At 36.9% G+C, this 13,536-nt stretch overlaps 2 protein-coding genes across 3 annotated transcripts in view; both read left to right on the top strand.

The window, feature by feature from the left end:
• bcr (BCR activator of RhoGEF and GTPase) overlaps window positions 1–10,740 on the top strand; it is an 85,798-nt gene extending 75,058 nt beyond the window's left edge. Inside the window, exons 17-25 of the mRNA XM_088434903.1 lie at window positions 78–175; window positions 1,464–1,595; window positions 2,593–2,652; window positions 2,764–2,873; window positions 2,955–3,094; window positions 3,376–3,510; window positions 3,586–3,691; window positions 4,389–4,551; window positions 5,780–10,740. Of these exons, the coding sequence (XP_088291029.1) occupies window positions 78–175; window positions 1,464–1,595; window positions 2,593–2,652; window positions 2,764–2,873; window positions 2,955–3,094; window positions 3,376–3,510; window positions 3,586–3,691; window positions 4,389–4,551; window positions 5,780–5,869 (1,034 nt within the window). The 3' untranslated portion in view covers window positions 5,870–10,740. The remainder of the gene's footprint in view (window positions 1–77; window positions 176–1,463; window positions 1,596–2,592; window positions 2,653–2,763; window positions 2,874–2,954; window positions 3,095–3,375; window positions 3,511–3,585; window positions 3,692–4,388; window positions 4,552–5,779) is intronic.
• A 1,337-nt stretch (window positions 10,741–12,077) lies between these two features.
• The window catches only part of adora2ab (adenosine A2a receptor b), an 8,841-nt gene continuing 7,382 nt past the window's right edge, over window positions 12,078–13,536 (top strand). For both annotated transcript variants that reach the window (XM_088435923.1, XM_088435924.1), the window contains exon 1: window positions 12,078–12,394. The gene's annotated coding sequence lies outside the window, so the exon portion shown is untranslated. The remainder of the gene's footprint in view (window positions 12,395–13,536) is intronic.

Below are 13,536 nucleotides of genomic sequence, written 5' to 3' on the forward strand. Positions count from 1 at the left end.
GGTTTAAATAAAATATGCCACAGGGGGTACATCATTGAAAAAAGTTGAGAACAATTGGTATATTGTATTTCTTGCAGATCTCTATTGCACATTGGAGGTGGACTCTTTCGGCTTCTTTTCCAATAAAGCCAAGACGAGAGTGTATCGATACACCACTGAACCCAAATGGAACGAGGTGAGTGACTAGCATCTATGTTGGACGTTTCTATGGCGTATACAACAAGCAGCGCAAATGTTTTGATACCATTTTTCTCATTATTCTATTTAATGTTTCTATAGAATTGAATGTTGACACGTTTAGGAGAGAAAAAAAAAAAAGGCAGAAACGAATCAAGCCTAGCGTTCTCAACCCCCGCAAACAAATAACACCCATAGCCAACATTCACGTTAGCGGCACAGCTGGATGTAGGAGGTCAGACACGATCAGCTGCTAGGGGCATCCGCAGTGAAATGTTTTGCCATCACGGGCCCAAAGTCTCTGAGGAGTTTGTTCAGCAGAGTGGAAGTAATAGCAGCTAATGAGGAGCTGCTGGTGATGACTCGCATCTGTCCTAATGTGAAGTGAACCAACGCCATGTGCCAACCATATGCAGAGGGCTCCCTTGAAATAATAACAAGGGGATGTTGGCGGGCTTCACGCTGATTTCGTATGGCTCTGAGGAAAATGGATCATGTGTTTTCAGTCTTTAGTATCTGTTATTTAGCTATTTAACCTCTAGCTAGCTAGTTAGCTATGTAAACATCTTGCTATATTTATAAACTATCTATCTATATCTATCTATCTATCTATCTATCTATCTATCTATCTATCTATCTATCTATCTATCTATCTATCTATCTATCTATCTATCTATCTATCTATCTATCTATCTATCTATCTATCTATCTATCTATCTATCTATGTAGCTAGCTAGCTAGCTCTCTATTTATCTATCTATCTAGCTATCTATATTTGTGTGAAATAACCCCTTGCTAGCTAGTTGTTAATTAGACAAAACTGCTTCCTAGCTAGCTAACTATTAAGATCTATTTATCTATCGCTAGTGATCTATCTATCTAATGATCTATCTAGCGATCCATCTAACAATCTATCTAGCTAGCTCCAGCTCATCTTTAGCCAGCTATCTAGCTCGTTATCTATCTAGGTAAAACTGCCTGCTAGCTACCTGGCTAGCTAAAAATTAGGTCATCTATCTAGCTACCCAGCAGTCTATTTAATCTTCAGCTAGATAGACTTAGTTAGCTAGCTGGTAAAACTGTTTTCTAGCTAGCTAAATTATCTATCTATCTATCTATCTATCTATCTATCTATCTGTCTGTCTGTCTGTCTGTCTGTCTGTCTGTCTGTCTGTCTGTCTGTCTGTCCGTCCGTCCGTCCGTCCGTCCGTCCGTCCGTCTGTGTCTAATCTAGTTGTTGTTGACCCGTGTATGCATACACACACGATGCAATTTCTTGTCGGCAGGAGTTTGAGATCGAGCTGGAGGGCTCGCAGACCCTGCGGCTGCTCTGCTACGAGAAGTGCTACAATAAGAGCAAGCAGAACAAAGAAGACGGCGAGAGCATGGACCGCATCATGGGGAAAGGACAGATCCCGGTATGACATGACGTCACCTTCTCCATTCCGCAGAGCCGCCGTGACTCATTACTGGGCAGTTATCTGCACCGCTGCCGCCGAGCATGAAATCCACGTTATTGTCCTGTGAATGACTTAAACCAAGCGTGAATTGTCTGATTAGATCACTTCGCCGTCATTATGTAATGAGAGGACTTTCGGGGGCGGACGGACTGAGAGAAATTGCTCTCACGGAGCATAATTCTGATGTGGATAATCGGGTTCCTTTTGGGTTACAATGAGGAAGGGAAATAAGTCATTCTAATAGAATCGTCGACAAGGGGCTTGGATTTTCATTTTGTGGAGCTCCAGTAATGCATCTTCAAGCAAATGGCACCAATAATAATTAGATGACACCAGTGAGGAGAATAATGGAAAATACTTTGACAAAGGAGACTGTTCTAGTTAATACAAATCGTAATTCTTACTGCAGTTTGTTTTTTTTTTGGAAAACGCCTGAACCATCTTCAACTACAAACAGGAGAAAATATCTGCTCGCTCTGATGTCTAATAGGATCTAGCTGTCCATTAATGCAGTCTCTACCTTGCCAAAAGCCTGAATGACAGCGCCACCTAATGGTCTCTTCTTTCACACAATCACTGCACGGATGATGTCATTCAAAGCGCAATGTTATGTGCAAATCCCAACATCAGGAAAAATGCTGCACTGACCACAGCGTTGCATCAAATGAAGAGCATAGTACATAATAATAATATAGTAGAAAAAGTACAATGTGTACATACATACATACATGAATGAATAGATATATATATGGTGTGTATTGTATGTACATATATATATATATATATATATATATATATATATATATATATATATATATATATATATATATATATATATATATATATATATATATATATATATATATATATATATATATATGAGAGCTTTACGCTTTTTAACCACAAATATGCACACATGGACTAAAATAATTTTGTATGTGTTTCCACCAATCAGCTGGACCCTCAGACTCTCCAAGGAAAAGACTGGCAAAGAACCGTCATTCCAATGAATGGGGTAGGTCAACAAAAACGTTTTATTTTCTGCATTCTGGCGTCACCTTGGTAGAAATGAAAAGTGTCTGTTAATTTTGTTATTTTTATTGTAAATCCTGATTCCCTGCCACAGATTGAGGTCAAACTGTCCATGAAGTTCACCAGCCGCGAGTTCAGCTTGAAGAGAATGCCCTCGCGGAAACCAATGGGTGTGTTCGGGGTCAAAATCTCCACCGTGACAAAGTGAGTGACTTTGAAGCTCATCTTATCATCCAAATGTTTCTGCTTCTCATTTCGCCCTTTTTTTTTTTTTTTTCTATCTAGACGAGAACGTTCGAAGGTGCCCTACATAGTCCGGCAGTGCCTGGAGGAGATCGAGAGGAGGGGGATGGAGGAGGTGGGCATCTATCGAGTGTCCGGAGTGGCCACCGATATTCAAGCCCTCAAGACGGCCTTTGACACCAGTGAGTAAATCTTATTTAGGTTTAACACTTGTGAAATATTTTAAGCGTTTTTGGGTCGATTTTGTCCACCTCATTCTCATAGTACTTTAGCTTGTAGTGTGGACATGCCGTGTTGAACTTTGACATGTTGGCACCACCTGGGTGAAATTTCAGCTCCCTAAGTGTCTTCTTTCGAAGCTCTCCCTCCCATGTGAAATGTAAAGATCAAAGAAGTGGATAAAATACAAGGATTAAACAAACAAAAGTAGTGACAGAAAAAAACGTCTCCAAATAATTCTCAGATCACAAAGACGTCTCGGTGATGATGAGCGAGATGGACGTCAACGCAATCGCCGGGACCTTGAAGCTGTACTTCCGAGAACTGCCCGAGCCGCTATTCACCGATGAGCTCTACCCCAATTTTGCAGGCGGCATCAGTGCGTTGGCATTAAATCAGTTTGGTTCCGCAATTACGAAGGAAACTCGAATGCTGATTTGTGATTCGTCCACAGCTCTGTCCGACAGCGTCGCCAAGGAGAGCTGCATGTTGAACCTATTGCTGTCGCTACCGGAGCCAAACTTGGTTACCTTCCTTTTCCTTTTGGACCACCTAAAAAGGTATAAAAAAAAAGTATTTTTTTTTCTTTTCTAATACTACTAAAGTTGAACTTGATTTAAAGTAGGTGTATGTAACCTGTTAGCAAATCACACTTAGCATTAGCGCGCTATAGATTACATTATTATGTACATTATACATGTAGCAGTGTCCTTAAAGTCATGTATAGATGATGCTTCAACAATATTCCATGAGTAAACTAAAAGATTCTGCCTGCTAGCCGCTATGAGGTCAATAACTTCCTGTTCTTCTTCTTCCCGTTCCTAATTTTCTTGCTTTTCTCATTCTTGTTTGTCTTTTTAACGTTTCTCTTCTTCTTCCTCCTCTTCTTGGTTTTCTTCTTTCCCTTCTTCTTGTTCTTCTTCTTCCTCCCCTTTTTCTTCCGAGCTTTGACGTCAATATCCGTCAATGGCATCGAATGCGGTCATTCAAAAGACCTGATGGTTTTGTTCATGCTTAATGCATTTTTTTTTCACGGTACTCCAAACTTTTGGTTGATTATGCTGCAATACTCACTCCTGATTTCCAATTCAAAGCAGCCAGTACTTACCGTGGGATGCTATCATCTGCTTATTATCTTCTTGTTGCCATGGAGATTTAGATTAATTAAAGGCTGCTTGTCCTATGAAGAATACGGCACAATATTTTTCCTGCCATTCTAAGAAGTGACATCATGTCTTGTTTCTGCTTGTGTTTTAGGGTGGCAGAGAAGGAGAGCGTCAACAAGATGTCCCTCCACAATCTGGCCACCGTGTTCGGCCCGACTCTATTGAGGCCCGCCGAAAAGGACAGTAAGATCCCGACCAATCCCACCCAGCCCATCAGCATGGGGGACAGCTGGTCCCTGGAGGTTATGGCACAGGTCAGAATGTTATTTGTTTCTTATTTCAATTTTAGGGCCGCAAAAATACCAATATTGAACATCTGTACAGGAGCTGATACTCTTTAAAACAGCTCAGATACTAGACACCGATACCACATGGCCAACATAGTTATTTTGGGGGGTGGTAAAATTCAACACATTTTCATCACAACTGCATGGCATAATGGCATTATCAGACATCTTTATTAGCAGATAATAAAGTAAATGTGAGTACTGATATTTGAGTGGTATCTGTGCATCCCACAGTTTTAGTCTCCTAAATCCACCATTTTTTTTCTCTATCATTATTTTAAATGTTCTATTTTTTTTCTTTTCACAGTCATTCCGATGAAACTTTTTTTTAGTCTCATTAGGAGTGTCCCAATCTGATATAGATTTCAGATATCGATCGGATATCATCCAAAATCGCTGTATCTGATTATATTGGTCTACATAAAAAAATTTCGATACTAGCACAAATGTACAAGCAGATATCAATATATACCAATGGAGAACTATGTACCAAATTTAGGCATGAGACATGATCAGAATCTGATGGTATGATAAACAACAAAAATATCATGGTACCATTTTGTTGAAAATACAGTGCCGCTCTATTTTTTTTTTTTTTTGGGTAGGCATTTTTCTAGATTGTATATCTTTATTTTTATTCAAAATATATAACACGGAATTTGTTACAAAAGCAAACATTTGCCATGCACAATAATATTAGAAAAAATGAATTTGAATGCACCATGTTTTAAAAAATGATTTTAAATTAACTCCCGTCGAGTGATAGTAGTTTATTTCAAATCAATCACTCAAGTACTATGTGTATGAATTAATAGTAAAATGTCAATTCTGTCATTTCATGTCCACGAAGGGTGCCCTACCTCGAGCAATATCACATAAAACGCCCCGTAAAAGTATCATAAACATGTTAGCCGCGTTAGTTAGCTGCAGTGGTACTGAAGCCGTCAAACCAGGAAGTGCTTTGTGATTGGCTGCGACATCCCAAGAGTATGAGTGACATCGAGAGGATTTGATAGTATTTGAGAGTATTTGATAACTGATATTTGAGTAGTACCGGTGTATCTTTCTTCTCACATTACAGCTGTTTTTTTTTTTAATTTGGTCTCAAATGTAATATGTTTTCAAAAATAATTCGGTAATAATCCTTTTTTTTTAAATTGTCACTCAACTTTGTTCCACAAACTGCATTTTTCAGGTCCAGGTGCTGCTGTATTTCCTCCAGCTGGAGACCATCCCCACTCCTGACAGTAAACGACAGAGCATTCTCTTCTCCACGGAGGTATAAAGACGTTTTTGTTTACCTGGACCGCCAATGAAGCGCTAACTGAAGGACGTTGGTTCCAAGTGAGCTTTTTCTCTAGTAAGTTTTTGAATTGACTACACGGTGCACCTGGGATGGAATTTTCTCTCCTAACCACAAGAGGGTGCCATTGAGCCTCTAAACGTGAGCCTCTTCGCATTCTTGGGAATCCCTTTTTTCTTCCATCGACATTCCTCTATTTTTCTCCATATTAGTCACGGGAAAACTAAACGTCTTTTCCCGCTTGGAGTTGCGTGCGGGATTTTTTGCGTGTGTTTTGGGATTCAATCCTCAGACAATGGACAAAATGTGTATGTCCATCCCAAACGTTCATCTCGGCACATTTTTGGAAAAGCGTGAGAGGAATTGGGGATTTAAACAGAACTGTTTAGTTTTTTTTCGTGTAACAACTCGAAGGACTTATCAAAGGAAGACGTTTAATCCTAATGGACCACAATTCCACTTCCTGCAGTTTGTTTCTGACCACAATGGAACGTTCCCTCTATTTGTGTCCCCAGTTAGCCTAAATATCCAGGAAGCAATATATTTTGTATAATGGGAAATTTTCCCCTTCTTCTTGTCACATCCTGTCAAACGTTGCTGATGTGTTTCTTGTTGTACATAATCCTAAAAATTTTTCTTTTGACGGTATAATCTAAGTAATTTATTCCGAGGTCCTGGAGGAGCGTTTTTTTTTTTTTTGGCGGTATGAGTATACAGCGGCGGCTAGCAGTTAGCCTTGCGGCTAATAAGCAGGAGTTAGCCTTGTCGTTCTCGATGCTCCCGTTTTTGCTTCTTTGCATCATTTCATCTCTGACGGTAGAATTGCTCTGGTGTAATGTTTGGGTATCATTCACCCGCGTTTTACCTGGCTCATGGGCTGCCCCAAAATGTTAAGCGTATTTACATTTAAAACCCACTGTGGTAAACATGTTAACGATAAACTCACTCGGTGAATGTATGTAAGGAACAAAAATGAAACTGCACCGTTATCACACAAGTTTGTACAGTGGAACCTCAAAAGAGATTTGCAAGATATTTTTCACGTTCATTTGTTAAGAATCCCTAAAAATAAACAGACAGCTAATGCTAGCAGATAGCCGCTGCTTGAGTTTGAAATACCCAGATGCATTTGAATGCATCTTCTGTCTCGTACGCAAGGCGAGATGTCAACACTCCCGCTAGCGCCATAAATTCTGCGAGTTTTAAATATCCAGATGCATTTGAATGCCCCTCATGGCGGGAGAAATCAACAGTATTTGACAGTGGCCCAAATTCTGCCTGAATTTCACACATCCGGATGCATTTGAATGCATCTTCCGCCTCGTACGCATGGTGAGACGTTAACACTCCCGTTAGCGGCATAAATTCTCCCTGAGTTTCAAATATCCGGATGCGTTTGAATGCTCCTCGTGTCTTGTGTGCATCACGAGACATCAACACTCCCGTTAGCGGCATCATTTCTGCCTGAGTTTCAAATATCCGGATGCATTTGAATGCCCATAATGTCTCTTGCGAAATGTTACATTCGTTAGTAGCTAGCTTGTGTCGTATCCTACAATGACGGCCTATTTAACTTGCGTTATTATTTTATTTTTTTAAATCTTGGTTATCTGATATACTAAAGGAGTCTTGTTAGTATCACAAAGTGCGAGAGAAATGTAACAAGTGAAGGTTTCGTGTAAACTCGTGATGAAGTCGTTAAAAAAAAAAAAAAGGGCAGTTATGCTAGCAATCAAAATTAAGACGCGTCGGTACCACTGCGTACAGGCCTACTTAAAACAGGTGTTGGAGCAATTTAATTTCCACTATTTCAAAAGGTTTTTGGCCGGTTCCACTGTACAATCCTTGTAAACATTTATAAAAGCTAACAATAGCGCCAAGCTAACATAAAAGGTTTCCATTATGTGTTTACAATCCTAAAATGACATACAGTATTGAAGCTTTAAATGGCCATTTAAATATTTTTGTTTAAAAACAATTTTCACTAAATTAGCACTAAAATGTCACTGTGATAAGTCCCCCGATTAACATGCAGGCATGTTATTGATTTTGTTGTTGATTCCATAACAAAATGCCCTCTGTAGCTAAGCTTTGCTTTTAAAACGACTCTTGTTGTAATGTCACCCTACAATTGGTTCATTGTTATGGTTTTGTGTTATTTATTTTTTTATTCAGTTTACTGACACACATTTTGTCTTTGCGTCTCATCTACGAAGACTTGGCCCGTTTGTCCATTTGAAAAATCCGTGGCCAAGAGCGCACTTGAACATATCATTCATATTAAGAGTACGGCATTATTTGTGTTGCCGGGGATGAGGAATCATGGATACATATCTGATTTTTCTGTGCTTCATCTCGGCTCGTTCTAAACTAGACAGATGTGAATGACGACTATATCGCGCCCCCTAGTGGATGATAGCACAATTGCAGTTTCACTTCCATCTTCATTCTTTGGCGTAAGATGCCACCGTTGTTTACTAGCACAGATTTTGGCCTTGTGTAGCACGCGCACACTCTCTCGACATCCGCACGGGAGGACACGCAGCGGCACGCGTCCCTCCGTCCCGATTGCCTACACCGCTCTGACCCTGTCGTGCCTCAACGCAGCTTTTTGTTTTAGCGAGACGCTGACTGCAGAAAGTCTCCCGTTGCCTTTTTGCGCCGCACGTCTCTTCTCGACTAAGACAGGACCTTAAAAAAAACAAACAAAAAAATGGTCTTAGCTCCTAACGACCACCCTCGTTCTCACGCCGATGCTGTAAATCGAACTCTTAAGTGTTAACGGGACGAAGGATAGTAAAATTCTTGCCTGTGTCCTTACTTTAGCTCCTTTTATGCCTTTTACTTGTATTTATTTAAGCTTTGTTCGAGTCTTGAAATAGAACGTCTGCTGGGTCTATTTATTTGTAATATCTTGAAGGAATAAATTAATGTAAAGTTAAAAGGGGGGTGTACTTATTTGGGAGTGTCACTGCCTGTTTGAAATGACTAAAGTTTGTCACTTGTTTGTCCCACCTGCCCCATAAACCCCGCCCCCTTTTTATTGGCTCCTCCTCAGTGATTTGTGTTGAGCAGACTGGCCACTGTGACTGTTAAATGAGAAGTTTCTTCTGTTAAAGGTATATATATATATATATATATATATATATATATATATATATATATATATATATATATATATATATATATATATATATATATATATTAGTGACCCCTACAAGTTTTCATTATTGCGGCATCCATTGCGGTAAAATTTCGGGCCAGGCTGAAAGAACCAAAAAATTTTAAAAAATGTCCGACGAAAATAGTAATAATAATAATTAATCATTGCAATGTATTTTTTAATTGTTATTAGTATAAGGATGATAATAAGCATAACAACAATAATACTTATATTATTATAGCTATTATATGAGCTTAATATTTTGTAATATTGATTCATAACAATAGTTAATCATAGCACTAATTAACAGGGTAATTGCTATTTTATTTTAATTTTTCTTTACTCATTCAATACCAAAGAAATATTTCTTTTTTTTTTTTTTATTTCCGTGGATTCAATACCAGGTTTTTATAGAATTTTTTTCGTCATGTTTCTCAAGTATTTGGTAATTGGAAAATCTAAAAAAAAACCTCTTTCTCAATGTATTAAGGACTAAAGTAATGTATTACTCAGGTAATTAAGTAGTATTTAGTTATTCCAGTACTTTTATATCAAAATAGTAAATTACTTTAAAACAATCAATTCTTAAATACCTGAAATAGTCGATTATTTTGTCACTTTATTACCTAAAATATTCCATTACTTTAGTGCTTACCTAAAATACTTGAATACCTGAGTACTTAATTACCTAAAATAATTGATTACTTTAATACTCATTTATTTTCATAGCAACCATTTTTAGACCCTCTATTAGCTATACTTGGAAAAAAAATGAATTAAGTAATAATGTAATTGATTATTTTAAGTAATTAATCAATTAGTTTTTAATCTAAAGTACTTAAGTTAATAACAACTGTAGTGTCAGTTACTTTAATTGTTAAATACCTAAAATAATCAATTATTTTGGCATTTCATTACCTAAGTAGTGCTAGCCTAAAATAATTGATTACACGAGTACTTAATTACCCCAAGTAATTGATTACTTTAGTAATCTTTTCATTTTTTTAGATTCTCCATACACTTGGAAAAACATTTGAAAGAAATGTAAATAGGTAACTGGGATTGAATGGTTGGGCTAAAAAAAAAACGTAAAAATACGTCTATGGGATTGAATGAGTTTAATTTTTTCCACTACAAAAATTGTTCAATGCGAAATTATTCTGGTGTCTTTTTTTTTCAGTGTGGCCCTAAACTTCTTTTATATCAGAGACGGATGCATCTGAGATGAGAGTTTCGAAAATCAAATTCATGTTTGGGCTTTGTTTGCGTTGGGTCTATTTGCATGGAAGCTCCTCAATTCACACTCACTCCAACCTCAAACATATTTTTGTACATATCCACGTCAATGAGAAGAAACGGTTTTAGTTTTGTCAGGCGGCCTGAGGATGGAACACGCGCGATTTATAAATAACTTTACAATTCAATGTTGTTCTTTCTGCTGCGTCAATCTCGTCTTTCCTTCGGCTACGTCGACCGTTTGGATGAGGTCGATCAGTGGATGGGACTTGCTGGCCAATCACATACTGTCTTTTGTATCCCCGCCTCCTTTTGGATTTTTGAACTCTGTTTAGCGTTCTGCTCGTAGAACTGTACAAAGTAAAAGTGTACTCTCGAGGACAAACATGTTTGGAAAGAATTTGCAGCCAATGTTTGTACACAAATGTTAAATAAAATCTCCTGTATCTACGTACGTACCGTCTGTTTTTCCATCTGCCGTTTTATGATTGTTTGTCGTTATTGATTGAATTTGTGTCAGGTGTATGAACGCCACTTCTATTCTGACCTACTTTCTACTGCACTGGTAAGTATTGCCTCAAAAACATGCTGGAAAATAATACACGTGTTTTGTTTGTTTTCTTTGTTTGTTTTTAAGAGCCAGTCTAATGTTTTTAAAATGGCGGAAAGGTGGAATGACTTTTAGTTATTAAGTATTAAATGAATGCGTTACAGTAGAGCAGCGGTTCTCAAATGGGGGGTACTGGTGCCCCTAGGGGTACTTGAAGGAACTCCGGGGGTACTCAAGATTTTAGATAAACATGCAAAAATCATTTCAAAATAATTAATAATTGGATGAATTCATTATTTCAGTAGGTTATTCGATTTCATTTTTGTAAGAAGACATTCTCAGGTTGGACCCAACTTGTCATGTGCCACCTCTCGTTACCTGTCAAGTTAATGATTTTTTTTTTTTTTGTCAACACATCTCTACTATGATCCCAAAAGAGGACACTTGAGGTTGGATATTTTTCTGTGGACAAACACTTCATTTATAATTATTTGTTTTTGAGAAAATACACTTTATGTTGATTATTTTTTTAGGGGACAAATATTTATTAATTGATATTTTTAGGGGTTTTATTCGCATTAGCTAATTGCTTAATTACAATCCCAGTTTTTTTTTGTATCGCGGGAGTCCACTGTGTGTGTGTGTGTGTGTGTGCGTGTGTGTGTGTGTGTGTGTGTGTGTATGTATGTATATATATATACATATATATATATATATATATATATATATACATATATATATATATACATATATATATATATATACATATATATATATATATATACATATATATATATATATACATATATATATATATATATACATATATATATATATATATATATATATATATATATATATATATATATATATATATATATGTTAGTGCATATATAATTTAGATATTTTTTCTCTATATACAATGCCAAGAAGTGAAATTTATCATGCCTACCTTTTTCTAACCTACAAAAAAATGAGTTTCTGTTCATGTTATTGGTGTGTTTACTCTCCTAGTGACACACACACACACGCACACACTGCTTTATTGTCACGCTGTGAGCGGCAACATCGATTGACAGCACAGAAACAGATCCCCTTTATCAGGATGTGCAGGATGTCCTTATCATTTCCTCCAAGCAGACCACTTGCATGATCATCACCATCTTGTGCGCTTTTTTTTTTTTTTTAGGCTAAGTAGTCATCTGGAAGAAGGACAAACAAGACAGTTGTCTCCAGGTCACTTCAGTTTGATGAGTAGCATGAAGACATCAACATTGGCATCATTCCTGCTTGTATAGAACAGCATAGCCTGTTTTGATGGAGTTTTTTTTGTTTATTTCATTGTTGTATTCCTAAGCAGCTGGCTCAAGCATTTTTGCAATTCCTGTAGGTTCTGAGAAGGATTCGACGGCGGGAACAAAAGGAAAAGTAGGACTTTGGTCGAGCGCGCTTGTGTCAGCTGGGATCAGCGCAGGGTTTAACGTGTTGCCAGCAAGCTGCGAGAGGATAACGATGAATGGGAAACATGCGTAGAGGATGCGGCCGCCAATTAATGCAGGTAAGAATACTGCACTTGAAATTTTTGCTTTGAATGTTATTAGCATTTTTGGGGAGAAATTTTAGGGTTTCGTTGGCAATTTTTTTCAGTGTTTTTCAATGGAAGTGATAAATATCGGCAGTAATATTTTGTGTTTGGACGAATATTGTAATCTGCCTTTTTGATGGCTGGTAATGAATCACTTGAAAACTATTTGGAACTTTTTGTTTTTTAATCACCACAAAAAAATCTGCTGACCCTGGGAACTCTGCACTTTGTTTTTGATTGAAAGATGACATTATAACTTTAAAAAATAAATTTCCATTTCATTATTTAAGTTTTAATTTACCATCTTTAGACATGAGGAGGATCCTTAATCAGACTTTTACAAAATGGTCTAAAATTGTCATCAAAATAAATAAACAGCAGTTACAAGTTGGGATTCTTTTTAATGTCAATATTTTCATTTTAAGTTAATTATTTTTACAATAGCAGTGTGTATAAAAAAATCATTTAATTGACTAGTGATACATATATATATATATATATATATATATATATATATATATATATATATATACAGTATATACATATATATTATATATGTGTGTGTGTGTGTGTGTTTGTACAGTATATATACATATTATATATATTCATATATGTATATTTTCTAATATATATACATATGTATATGCATACTCACACACATATAGTAATTAGTGATATATATACAGATATATGTATACATATTATATGTAAATGTATTCATGTATGCACATAATACATACACATAGATACATCTGACAGCACTAATATATACATATATATATATAGGTTTTTTTATTTGTTTTTTTGTTTGTTTGTTTGTTTTTTGGGTCAGTCTATATTGGTCCATTTTCTGACCGGACCAATGACCGTAATTTTTTTCTTGCCTGTTTTTTTTTTCTCAACGTGTTGATCGATGATGACCTCAGTATGTGATTGTGTAAAGCTTAGCGGAAACACGCCTGGACAGTCTCTCCGCGTGACCTCACTTCCATTGCATTAAGCGGAATTTAAATGCAGTACTATAATAGCCCAAGTACTTTCAGATACCACCGCTACATTATTTTGATTGTGTCACTATCAGAAAAGGGGAAGGGTCAACAATGATACGGTACACG

The sequence above is a fragment of the Hippichthys cyanospilos genome, chromosome 15 (genome assembly GCF_059441005.1).
Source record: "Hippichthys cyanospilos isolate Australia breed blue-spotted pipefish chromosome 15, RoL_Hcya_1.0, whole genome shotgun sequence".
Lineage (NCBI taxonomy): Eukaryota > Metazoa > Chordata > Actinopteri > Syngnathiformes > Syngnathidae > Hippichthys > Hippichthys cyanospilos.